Genomic DNA, 14,132 nt, shown 5'->3' with positions numbered 1-14,132 from the left:
GGGGGGAAATCTATGATTGGCTAACGTGTGGTGTTTATGAACTAGTTACGGGACGCACTTTCACCTTTATACAACACTGGAGTAAGGAGGGCGATATTTTACAACAATTTACTATACAATAAAAAAACACAATAAAAAAAACACAATCCTCATATCCACAACAATATATATATATTGTTACAGATCGCGGTTTAAGATGTTAGTTACCGAGCGGTTTGGTATTGCCGCGACCTAACAGGATCCCCGACTCACCCGATTCCACCCAAACGTTGGCCGGGTCGCACCACAGCTAGTCAATAGGGAAAAGACAAAGGCGACGAATGCAAAGAGGAAAAAGAAGGCAAGAAAGGTTTGGAAATACGACTGAATTTATTGGCTATTTACACACAAGCAAAAAGAAAGCAATCAAGGTTTATTTACAACACATAAGACGCAGGTGACACAGTGCAAATACTAGCTTATAGTTATACAGACTTAACTTATTCCCAGGACAGAACAAACAAAAGACACTGACTCACGCGGGGAATGACAGGAGGTGGTCCGTTCAGCTGGCAAAGGCAGCCGGTTCGGCTCGTTCAGCCGTCGAGGTTCCGTTCCGACCTCGCGTCGTGGTTTAAAGCGAACACGACAACCGCTGGAACCAACGTGGTTGCGTTGACGCCACGACCCTCTCGCTCTCTCAGTAATGATGGGATTTCCTCTCAGGCAAGGCACGATCTCTCGCGTCAGGCAACCCTCTTGTGCTGTGCACTCATCACCTCTGTTGGTCTCGAGCCTTCTCTCTTCCCATCTCCTCATGCGCTCTTGCTCTGATGACCCAGCTCTTTGTGACCCTCCTTGTCTCAGCTCAAAGTGCATCTCTCTTTGGACACGCCCTGCCTTGGGTTATATCGGCCCCCACCCCTCAACCTTTGCGAACCTCCCCGATCGCTCTTCCTCCGCCCTCTCTAGCCAAACCCCTGGCTCATGGTTGGTCGAGTGGGGCTGGCTCACTCCTCCCCTCTATGACGAGGTGGAGACACGCCTTTCTTCCCCAACCCTGCCTCGTGGCCAATGGCGGTTATTGGAGGGGAGGTAATATGGGCAATCGAGGCTCGGCAATGACGAGAGGGGATGTAATATGAAATGGAGATTTTTGGGGATGGGAAGGAAAGGGGATCTATTCTCTTTCACTGGTGCAATGGAGTATTTCAATTAATGGAAGACACAGCCTTACGCTAATACACATAATAAGGATATAACTGTCAAAAAAGATATATCGTGTCCTGCATGTATGTTTTATGGACTAACTACGGGAACGCCCTTTGACCTTTATACAACCACAAACGGAGGGAGGAGGGGTGATATTTTACAACAACCTTTTACAACAACATTTTACCACAACAATAAAATAAATAAAAAACCATTCTCATATCCACAACACTGCACCCTCCTCCCCTTAGGCACGTCCCGGGCCTATAACTTTTACCTTAGTGTGGCACGTAGGTGTAGTTCCCTCTACTTTTAACCTGACCCTGAGTGCGACAGTTTTAAAACATAAATAAATGTGTCCCGCTGCTCCATTGCACCCTGCCTAACAGACTTACGCCCACAGTTAACCGAATTGCGGAATGGTCTTCAAACTATACACTGACGGTGGGAAGCATTATTTACAATGACGCTATTTTTATTTACAAAACTAACCCAGGACCTGTGATTGTTCTTTCTGGGGGGGAGACAGTCTGCTCTGCATCAATGCACCATGAACGCACCTAAAAACGCACCAATGCACCCTCAAGCACCAATCGGTGCAGTCATCACTGTTCAACAATGTTCAATAAAAATAAAATCAACAACCCCTAACCCTGCAGGTGGTCTCTTGCTCTTCGGCTCCCTCTGCTGGTTATTATTATTTCTTCCAGTTGTCATTCTTTTGCTTTGCTTACTGGCGGCCTATTTTCAATAAAGTGTGCCCAATGTGTCCTTTTTATTTGCTTTATTTATGGCCCACAGGGCCGACTATGTGTGGTTCACCTGTGGGGCATCGGTGCCCTGTGGCCAAGGTCCGCCAGCAAGATTTCGGGCCTTCATGGCCGGTTCCAGCAGAGGGGCCATGCCCCAACCCATGGGGTCCATCAGTGGTGCTCAGCCACAGACATGTGGTCCATAATGTGGTGCATCGATGCAGACAGCTGGTTCTGGGAATTTCGGGCGCACAATGGCCGACCCACGCACGCTCCCCTCGGCACCCAGTGGCGCACAGGTCATGTGGGAGACAAAAGGGGAAAGACAATTGAGCGAGGGGTAAGGTCACAAGGGTACACATCAATAAGGCAATGCAAGGCGAAATGCGTACGGAGGGCGAAGTGAGAAAGCTAGTCCCTACCGTACGTCACCCCCCTGTCACCTACCCTACCCTTGCCCTTACCCCATATGTACAAAAATCTACACATTTACAAATTCGTCACTACTGTCACGTCTTCCCCATATTTCTCCTATACCAAATTCGTCTCCACAATCCCTCTACTTCAAAATTTGCCATCACCAATTCATCATCAATCCTCATAAGGAGGGAGAGATGGAATTACGCACAATGTCACACCCACGTCATGATGCGTCTCACAATCCAAACATTTGCACAGTAAAAATAATAAGACATGGCATGGTGCGGAGTACCTGTCACCTCAGGTGAGTGGATGCAGATGGTGCGAGGAGATCCTTCATCCTAACTATCCTCTAAATGATTTTAACACACTTTACACTACCCGGGGTCTCTCCCTGCCAATCCATTGGCCAACTTACACTATGGGTTCTAAAAACCAATTCCCATTGACCAAACTGTGGTGCTTTTCAATTTGGGGTCTCACTCCCCCGATTCATCTCCCGGTGCCCTCGCACAATTTCTGGGCCGCGACGTGTAACTCTCCCAGCAGGTCTACCCACCTGCACACCCCCACCACTGCAGTTGCCTCCGAGCTTACCTGCTCCCTGCCCTAACCTAACTACCTGGGGAAGGCCCTCTGGCGCTCTCCCCACTCGGTGCCCTCTCTGGCACTGGGCTACCCGGGTCCGTCCTCCGGATCCTCGGGCCCCACTGACACTAACGGCTCCCAGAGCCCACCTGCGGCCTCACCTGGCCGACATCCTCACAGTGGTGGAGTGCCCAAACCAACTACACACACTAACAGGCTACACGCCCAGCCATTTCCACAACACTAATGCACCCATCCAAATACCATTCTGTCACCCGCACCACAGATGCCAATATCCAACCACAATTTACCTGTACCCTCTACCTAACACTTACACTACCCGCCCCGGGTATCCGTGATGGGGGTCCACTCTTCCCCCATTCACACCTTCGCACCATCCACTCCACTCCACAATTTCCACCATTCTCACTCCACGACCATCCATTCCAATCCTCCAGACCATTTATTCCATACACCTGTCTTTCATTCACCTGTCGTTGCACACCTGTGCAATCCTACCTGGTGCCACCTGCACCCTCCTCCTCTTCCTGGACCATTTGGTCAACACAACACGCAATCACCACTACTCCCTCATACACGGCTCCACACACCTATTCAGTTGCACACCTGTGCAATCACACCTGTTCCATTCTCACCTGTCCAATCCTCACACACACGGCATCATCTCAGCTAACTACTCCCCTCTGAAACTTGCGCTTCCCAGTCGTCCCTTTAAACTATTGCGCTCCCACGTCATTATAATCCACACTAATCTACCTGCGTCCCCACTACAGGTATCAGTCACTAACTAACCTTAACGTCACCTAATGTCATCTTCGCTAGATCCCTACCAATATCCTAACCCACCCGGGCTAGTTTTCACTGCCATACACCCCATAAGCTATTGCTCCTTTGCCCCACTCTGTGAGGGATGGTGGATTTGCCATCCCACCACATCGGGGGTCTCTCCACTATCAATTTTGTTCGTCCAAATTCCAACCAATTCAAAAATTTTCCATTTACTGCCAATTCTATTCACTTTTCTAAATTTCGGATCAAAACACTATCACTATCACGATCACCATCATCACAGTCCGCTATATCCTAGCCTCGGTGCGTCATGACATCATTAAACTCGGCTTCGTAAAGCCGAGCAATGAATTCGGGTGGTTTGGTTGCCTGCAGGTTGAATCCGTCCGGCTTTCGGTTCAAGGGAGGTGGTTTGGTTGGACCGAGGCTCCACGCACCATCTCGGCGCGGCACCTTGCGGTCCCGGGCCCGATGGCTCAATCTCCCCCGGTCGGAACCCCGTCCCCACGAGGGGGCACCGTTCCGCCTCCTCCCACTCGCCCTTGAACCGGACCGGTCGCCTCGCCCGACAAAGCCCGGACTCGACCGTGCGGGGCGGGGCCAAGCCCGAATCGGCAACGACGCTTCGAAGAGAAGCGACGCAGCATCGACCCGCGCCGGGCCTCGCACCCAACAAAGCACCCCCCCTCGCACCGAGCGCTCGCATCGGCTATCCGTCGCCCTAACCGCTAACCTGGTTACCATCGATGCTTTACTTGCATGCTTACAAGCATACGCTACCCCTTTCACCCTCACAAAACCTGGCGTTCCAACGCCGTCCGTACATTGCACCAACACTCTCCCTGTTACACACCACACCTCTCGCGCACACTCTTGCGCACACTTTGGTCCACACCTCTCCTCCGTTACGTCCTCCGTAACACTCACCATGGGCGTGCACAGTTGCATCCACCCACTAACGCGCTCACATGGGCTCTCCCACACCCGCGCCATGACCAACTCAGGTGTGCTTCCTCGCACACGTTCCACCACCACCTTACTCTCCGTGTCACACTTCGTACACCCCGACGTGCATTCTCGCTCGCACTCGGTTTCACTCCCACACTTTATAGCACACCCACTCGCCGACGCACACTTTTTTCTCCCACGCGTGCCATTTCCACTCACACGGGACCCTTCACCAACGCCCGGATGCCATATCGATCCCAATCGCGCGACAATTCTTTTGTCGCTAAACATCCATTTACAAAATCTCCCCGCACAATACACAACAGCACGTCTCACCTTAGGGGTTCTTCTTCCTCCCTGCACCAAAACCTGCAAACTTCCATTTGGATTAGCGAGTACAGCATCAGGATGTGCATTTAGACTTTGAGCAATTTCCATTCCTTCCTCCGATTGTTGCTCTTTTAACTTTAAGTCCCCGGTCTCTCCAATTTCAACTATACCCATAATTTCTTTGTTCACCTCGACGACCGTTGGCTTTAATAAAATTCCCTCTACCTCATCGGTCGCCGGCTTTTCCAAACCCCGGGTCGCGATTTCTACCCCCGTCATTGTACCCGTGCTTTCCTCCGCTTCGCTCAACCAGCGCTTTTCGACCCGCTTTACCTCCTCGTGCACCCCTGGGACCCTTTCGCCCAACTTGCGGTCTCTGTCCCTCTGCTCCCTTTCCTCCCTATCGGCCCTCATTCCGTTTATTGTTGCTTCAATTTGCTCACTCCGAGCATCCATTTTATTACTCAATCTCTCCCCCTCTATTCTCAGCATCTCGGTGAATTGCGCCATGAAGTCCCCCACATCAAAGCCCGCTGGTAGTGGTACGGTCACGGGCGCGGCAAAATTTGGTGCCGCTGTAACCACGTGCGCGAGAGCGCCATTTTGTGCACCTGATACCCCCTCAACCACACCTTCTTTACTCTCCTCCACCACTTTTCCCACTTCTTCCCTGGGGTCCTGGGTCGATTCTACCCCGTCTATCTCTCCCACTGGCATCCCGTCGCCTTGACCAGCCATGGCGCGATTTCAAAATTCAGGTTTTGTAAAACAAAACAAATTTCGGCCGCTCCAAATTTTGACCAAATTTTTTTTCCCTCTATTCGTTTTTTTAAAAAATTTGGTCGGGCCTCGAATCCCACTCCCAGACACCAATTGTTACAGATCGCGGTTTAAGATGTTAGTTACCGAGCGGTTTGGTATTGCCGCGACCTAACAGGATCCCCGACTCACCCGATTCCACCCAAACGTTGGCCGGGTCGCACCACAGCTAGTCAATAGGGAAAAGACAAAGGCGACGAATGCAAAGAGGAAAAAGAAGGCAAGAAAGGTTTGGAAATACGACTGAATTTATTGGCTATTTACACACAAGCAAAAAGAAAGCAATCAAGGTTTATTTACAACACATAAGACGCAGGTGACACAGTGCAAATACTAGCTTATAGTTATACAGACTTAACTTATTCCCAGGACAGAACAAACAAAAGACACTGACTCACGCGGGGAATGACAGGAGGTGGTCCGTTCAGCTGGCAAAGGCAGCCGGTTCGGCTCGTTCAGCCGTCGAGGTTCCGTTCCGACCTTGCGTCGTGGTTTAAAGCGAACACGACAACCGCTGGAACCAACGTGGTTGCGTTGACGCCACGACCCTCTCGCTCTCTCAGTAATGATGGGATTTCCTCTCAGGCAAGGCACGATCTCTCGCGTCAGGCAACCCTCTTGTGCTGTGCACTCATCACCTCTGTTGGTCTCAAGCCTTCTCTCTTCCCATCTCCTCATGCGCTCTTGCTCTGATGACCCAGCTCTTTGTGACCCTCCTTGTCTCAGCTCAAAGTGCATCTCTCTTTGGACACGCCCTGCCTTGGGTTATATAGGCCCCCGCCCCTCAACCTTTGCGAACCTCCCCGATCGCTCTTCCTCCGCCCTCTCTAGCCAAACCCCTGGCTCATGGTTGGTCGAGTGGGGCTGGCTCACTCCTCCCCTCTATGACGAGGTGGAGACACGCCTTTCTTCCCCAACCCTGCCTCGTGGCCAATGGCGGTTATTGGAGGGGAGGTAATATGGGCAATCGAGGCTCGGCAATGACGAGAGGGGATGTAATATGAAATGGAGATTTTTGGGGATGGGAAGGAAAGGGGATCTATTCTCTTTCACTGGTGCAATGGAGTATTTCAATTAATGGAAGACACAGCCTTACGCTAATACACATAATAAGGATATAACTGTCAAAAAAGATATATCGTGTCCTGCATGTATGTTTTATGGACTAACTACGGGAACGCCCTTTGACCTTTATACAACCACAAACGGAGGGAGGAGGGGTGATATTTTACAACAACCTTTTACAACAACATTTTACCACAACAATAAAATAAATAAAAAACCATTCTCATATCCACAACAATATATATATATATATATATATATATATATATATATATGCACACGCACACACACACACACGTACAGTATATATATATATATATATATATATATATATATATATATAGTGACACGGTAGATTGACTTGACCTGGTCTTGATCCAAATTGATGATCTGAGGCGTCTGTCTGTCTGTCATAACGAGTTAACACGCGTTATGCATGGAGCTGAATGCTGGACAGATCACCTGCTGGTTAGGAGCAAGTTACGGCTTTGAATCGCTCGGCAACATCGTTCTGCTGGTCAAAAGCGTCAGCCGAGAATCGATGTGCGTCAACTGGTGACAAGTGAATCTCTCCGCGTTGAGTATGTAAATAAAGTCTCAACGGAAATGTCTCAAATGGTAGACTCGTCATGGTCAAGTTTCAAGCAGGCTATCCTGAAGGCTGCGGCCGACACAATTCCATCAAAAACGAGGACACGCAACGACTGGTTTGACGAATCTAATGAATCGTTACGTGAGCTCCTGGACGCGAAAAAACGCTGCCCATCAGAAAGCACTGTCGACCGGCAGTCGCGCTGATAGACAGCAGTTCCGAACTCTTCGTAGTGATGCAACCAAATGCATCCGCAAGCTGAAAGATATTTGGTGGGCCGAGAAAGCAAACAAGATCCAAGGCTATGCAGAGCGAAAGGAGTACCACAACTTTTTCTCCGGTCTGAAAACGGTTTACGGACCCAAACGAAACGGTACTTTCCCGATGAAGACACTGGACGGTGAACTACTTACTGACAAATCGCTGATCCTCGCACGCTAGCGAAGCCACTTCTCCGACCTTCTGATCAGATCATCGATAGTTCATGATTCGGTGATCAACGAAATCGATCAGCGTCCAATTCAGAACCACCTGGCACATCCACCAACACTAGACAAAATCGCAAAAGCTGTGAAACAGGTTAAATGTGGAAAAGCCCCTGGTTCGGACGGTATTCCGATCGAGCTGTTGAAGTATTGAGGCCACGATCTGGTTACAGCGTTGTCGGTGTTGCTCAATGAAATTTGGGAGGCCGGGGATGTTCCTCAAGAATGGCGTGACACAAAATTAATCACTTTGTTCAAAGGAAAGGGCGATCGCTCAGATTGTGGAAACCACCGCGGAATCTCGTTGTTGAGCATAACAGGCGAAGTCTTCGCGAAACTGCTGCTCAATCGACTGGTGGACAATATCAGTGAGGCAACGCTTCCGGAATCACAGTCCGGTTTCTGTTCAAATAGGAGCACAATTGATATGGTGTTCGCAGCGAGGCAAATCCAGGAAAAAGCAATGGAACAAAACCAGGATTTGTACATGGTCTCTGTCGACCTGATGAAGGCCTTCGACACGGTGAACAGAGACACACTCTGGAAACTTCTTGCTCGCTATGGATGTCCAGACCACTTCATCTTGTTGCTGCGGAGTTTTCACGACAAAATGAGAGGCAAAGTGGCGGTAGACGGGGATGAGACGGACGTATTCAGCATTACGACGGGAGTAAAACAAGGCTGTGTGCTTGCGCCAACCATGTTTGGGCTCTATCTAGCGGCAGCTATCGAGCGTGCCTCGAATGATCTGGAGCCTGGCGTACACGTCCGTTCTTGTGCTGCCGGAAACCTCTACAACCTCCGACGTCTAAAAGCCTACACAAAGACCAAGACCATGGTAATACGTGACCTGCTGTTTGCCGATGATACAGCCTTGATTGCCCACACACGAGGTAATGCAGCGTATCGTTGACCGTTTTGCTGAGGCCATGGAGGTGTTTGGTCTGGTTATCAGTTTGCAAAAGACTGTGGTTTTGTATCAACCAGCGCCGGGAAGCCCGTACGTTGAACCAGCAATTACGAACGGGGATCACGTATTGTCAGTCAAAATAATTCACGTACCTGGGCACGTGCTTATCGAATACCGCAACCATGGACAAGGAAATCGACCAAAGAATCCGCAAAGCGAGTGTTTCGTTTGCCGGACTCCACAGCAGAGTCTGGAAAGAACGTGGGCTTAAAGTGAACATAAAATTGGCCGTGTACAAAGCAGTTGTCATCCCCTCTCTCCTGTATGGAGCCAAATCTTGGAATTGCTATGCATGCCACCTTCGCAGACTGAATGGCTTTCACTCCCGATGCCTACGACAAATTCTAGGCACCCATTGGTCCGATCTCGTGCTGGATACAGAAGTACTCGAGCGAGCTGAAATGCAATCCATCACATGCACCCTGCAAAAGGCCCAGCTCTGTTGGGTCGGCCATGTGATGAGGATGGACGCAGACAGGATCCCACGTTTTATTTTTATGGGAGAACTGCACGAAGGAGAGAGATCAGTGGGCCGGCCCAAACTGCGTTTCAAGGATACACCGCGTGCACATTTGAAAGAACGTGACATCCCGCTCGACAATTTACTAGCTCTGTCCAGTGATCCACCGAAATGGCGTATCTTGATCCATACACGATGTGACTTCGCGGAAAAGGGTCGTATAGATGCCGCCAAAGAAGCCCGCAGAAAACGTAAGGAACGCGAGCGACAACCGGTGCCTGCCGACTCTAAATGGATTTGTACAACTTGTGGACGCCGATGCAAATCGGCACTCGGACTGTATAGCCACAAGCGGGTTCACAAGAATTTAACACTAACGGCGGGGCGACATACATATATATATATATATATATATATATATATATATATATATATATATATATATATATATATATATATCTATCTATCTATATCTCTATATCTCTATATATATATATATATGTATATATATCTCTATATATATATATATATATATATATATATATATATATATATATATATATATATATATATATATATATATATATATATCTCTCTATATATATATATATATATATATATATATATATATATATATATATATATATATATCTATATATATATATATATATCTATTGGAAAACCAAGCAATCTTTATGACTTGGCACCAAGTAAGAAAACCAGAAATGTATACCAAGAGGTTTTGAGAAATTGAAAATTGACAAAACGTCATGGAGGAAATGTACTGTGATATTGCTCTAAAATATACATGTTCTTTTCATCATATATTTGTATTATTCTTATTCAACCCGGGCGAAGCCGGGTACCTCAGCTAGTATATATATATATATATATATATATATATATATATATATATATATATATATATATATATATATATATATATAAATAAATAAATAAATAATATTTATACACACATACATATATTGTGACACAGGAAGAATTAGGCAAAACACAGGATAATGGTTGATACTTGCTGTATTCAAATACAGTAATAAAGAACCCTAAAATATACAAAAATACTATTGTGTGAATAAGTTGTATTATGTAAAATATGTTGTATATATGTAAATAAGTTGTACATATGTTGAAATAATTTCTATATTCATGGAAGTCTATGTTGTGGTTCCAAGGTGACAATTGATTAGAGTAGTTGGTGTTTGAATCACAAGAGTAAAAAGGACAACAAACGTATAACAGTGTAAGAATGTTCATTAGAGTTTGATGTTTTGCTGTGTTGATGGAAAACATTTCTTATACCTCTCTCTAATGACAGACTTACCCAAGTACCCACTGCTGGAAGGGAGCCAAGAACCATGCATAAGGTTCAGCACTATAGTGTGGGCTCCACGGCAGCAGTTAAGAGCAGTGCCCCAACGAAACGGCACGGTACTCTTCACTACTTCCTGCTGCTTCGCCATACTGAAGCAATGCGATGTGATGTCAAGCCAAACACCAAGAACATTTGCTACAAAGGCTGTGTTTGTGTCATGACGGACACAGAGCACTCGTTCGACACCTACGTGAGCCTTATTATTACTATTATTTTAGCTCAACATATGTTAGGGTTTGTTTGGATCATCAGCCTTCCTCGCAAATAACTGGGTTTATGGACAGCTACGTAATGGAGCATAAAAGGTAGAATTGAAGACAATAGGCAGCTGCGCTCAATAAATGCTAATATAGTGAATGATCATTTCTTGCAGGTAGATGTGAGCTACAATTTTAGGAACATTTGGAGTGAGTCGAACATTCTCTCACATTTGGAGCGAGTCAGATGAACAGGCTGGAAACCAAAAGGAATGCAAATAATAGGTCAACAGAGTGGAATGAATCAAACAGCAATCCTATTCAAGGATAATAGCAGAACATAGCAACAGAAATAATGCAAATTCTTTAAATTCCTGGTCAATTGGATGAAAATTGATGATTTTATGCAACCTTGACCTTTTGATCTAAAACAAACAAAAAAAAACAATCAGCTTCTAGCTTTCGATTGATAAACCAATTCAGTGACCTAATATGCAATTTCTTAAAATTTCATGTCAATTGGATGAAAATTGATGATTTTATGTGATGTTGACTTTTGACCTTTTGACAAAATTTTAATTTGCCTTCTCTGTATTATCATCATAAAGCTTTGGTGAAAATTTTATGACAATAGCTCAAATAGTAAAAAAAAAAAGTACAGCTCGGACACACAGAGACACACAGAGACACACAGAGACACACAGAGACACACACTGAAGTGATTGCGAAACCACGTCTCCTGCTGTGCAGGATTGGTCACAATTTTTTCAAGTTTATAGAAGATTCAGGCATGTCAAGAACCCAACATAGTAGGTATCATTAATAATTATGGGTTAACTGGAATTCAGGGTGGGAGGATGGGAGCATAGTATAACATTCAGGGAGGGAGCCAGGGTGGGAGGATCGGAGGTGGGAGGTGGGATTTCAGGGTGGGAGGATGGGAGCATAGTATAACATTCAGTGTGGGAGCATAGTATAATGTAGAAGGGGAAAACTAAAGACAAGGTGGAAAGATGCAGTGCAGAAAGAACACTTTGTCTGAGTGGAACAGAAGCAATTACAATGGCACTAGGTAGAACGCATACCTCCGCCAGGCAGAACAGTTTATGCTTTTTATCCCACTGATAGGCCGGATCTGCATCTGTACCTTAACCAAAATGGAATTGGCTTGTTCTTGTCACCTACCCCCCCAACACATCCACCAAGTTTTGTCATAACCCCTCCATAACATTTTCAAATATCGTGCTATATATCGTTTTTAGTACTATCCCTCAACGGTGAAAAATCACTTTAAAGATTCTTGGATTAGTATCCAGATCTTTTCGGAGATCGTATCAATTAGTCCTTGTCACATACCAACCTGTCCACCAAGTTTGTGCGAATCCACCCATAACTTTTTCAGATATCCTGCTTACAGAGAAACAGACGGACAGGTGAAAACATAACCTCCGTCCATCTTCGGAGGGCGGAGGTAACAAGATCGAGCAGATTGGAAAATAATTGTACATCACCGCAGCTGTTCTGCCCACTTGAATTAACTTAACCAAGACTTGGTTGAAGATTTGTCAAGTGGTCTTTGCTGCACACAGGGTAAACATGCGGCACCCCTCTTGCTTAAAAGTTATTTTCAAAGATAAGGGAAGATCTGCATAATTCACATTATTCGGAGATTAATAGATCATAGCATGAATTATTGAAGGTGTTTGTGCGATGTTGCCCATCAGCCATGCATTTGGTCCATTATGTGCAAAGTGTCATGATGCAGTACAGAATGCATCTGGACATAGTGCTCAAACGCAAAAAGGAAAAGTCAACATTGTTGATCGAGTTTTCAGTTCCTAATGACTTTGGACGAAATGCTGAAGAAACCAGGAAAATGATCAAACAAGTACAGATACATTCAAAGTACACCGCCCCAATGCCAAATAGATAAATAACATCCTCCAGCGCGGCATTGCTGGGGCGCCTTCAGCACCGGCGATACTGCCATGCAGCACATCGAGACAGTATTGGGAGGGAGAAAAAAAAAACCCACCTTTAGAGGCCATTTTTCCCCGCAAAGCGGGGGTTGGCCTTTTTCGGGCACCGTGGTTGTTGTTGTTTTTTTGGTCCCCTTTTTGAAGCAATGTTTAACGGCCGGATGCCCTTCCTGCTGCCTTTGGGAGGGAGAGGTTGTATTGTATTGGAGAGTATTGGGAGGGAGAGGTGTACAATAATTGATTGATCAATTGCGTAATTAAAATCAATGAATAGTAATCGTAAAATAATTTCCTAATCAAATGGCTAATAGCATACCTCAACCACCAGTGTTTCATCCGAAGCTGTAAGTTTTTGAAAATTAATTAAATAGGTCATTAATCGAATTTTTTTTTTGATTAATCAGTAAATAAAAAATACCCTATACAGCCAAATCACTTGGTTATTGTCATGTGCAAATATCAGCTTTGTATCTAAAAAGGTGCCTGAGATATTGCCCAGATGAGAAAGGAAATAAATAAGTACTTAATTAATCGATACTAATTAAGTGATGAATCCATTAAATGATTAATCAAAAAACAAAGCGCACCCTTTTTGCCAAAGCTTGTGCTCGCTATTGTGCCCAAATTTCAGCTTCCGAGCTCAAAGGATGGCTGAGATATCGCAAAGCCAAACAAACAAGAAACCATGAAAGAAATAAACTGGAGTGAAAGCTGAGTACTCTCTTTCAGCACGATGACGTCATGCAGTGCCAGGAGATGGAATCGGAAAGGAGCGGTGTACAATACCAGGAGTCGATGAAAAATGAGGTCAAGAGGACTTGGAAATTGACGAAAGTTGAAATTGTACCAATGGTGGTCAGAGCAACAGGGATGATCAAGAAAACCCTGACTGAGCATTTAAAAAGCATTCCAGGGAATATCACTACAGGCGAGCTGTAAGTGGAGGCTGTCAGAGGAAGTTCAGTGAAGATTGTGAAAAGTGCGCTTGGAATGAATCTATGAGAATAAAGTTTCACAATCTGGTTCATGAATAATGATTCTTTACCGAAAAAGGAGATGGAGATTTTGAGTTCTGGGAGAACTTCCTCCCACCGTCTAAAAAAAAAAAAAACCTCCAAATGGCGATAACGACC

At 45.8% G+C, this 14,132-nt stretch overlaps 1 protein-coding gene across 5 annotated transcripts in view; it reads left to right on the top strand.

Moving 5' to 3' along the window:
* Positions 1 to 14,132, top strand: part of CYLD (CYLD lysine 63 deubiquitinase) — a 134,820-nt gene that overhangs the window by 39,259 nt on the left and 81,429 nt on the right. For all 5 annotated transcript variants that reach the window (XM_068127095.2, XM_078785321.1, XM_068127096.2 and 2 more), the window contains exon 2: positions 10,767 to 11,013. In XM_068127095.2, the coding sequence (XP_067983196.1) occupies positions 10,807 to 11,013 (207 nt within the window). In that variant the 5' untranslated portion in view covers positions 10,767 to 10,806. The remainder of the gene's footprint in view (positions 1 to 10,766; positions 11,014 to 14,132) is intronic.

This window comes from Myxine glutinosa, chromosome 10 (genome assembly GCF_964187855.1).
Source record: "Myxine glutinosa chromosome 10, kmMyxGlut1.1, whole genome shotgun sequence".
NCBI classification, from domain to species: Eukaryota; Metazoa; Chordata; class Myxini; order Myxiniformes; family Myxinidae; genus Myxine; species Myxine glutinosa.
Note: the sequence above shows the minus strand (reverse complement) of the source record. Positions and strands in the feature narration are given on the sequence as shown.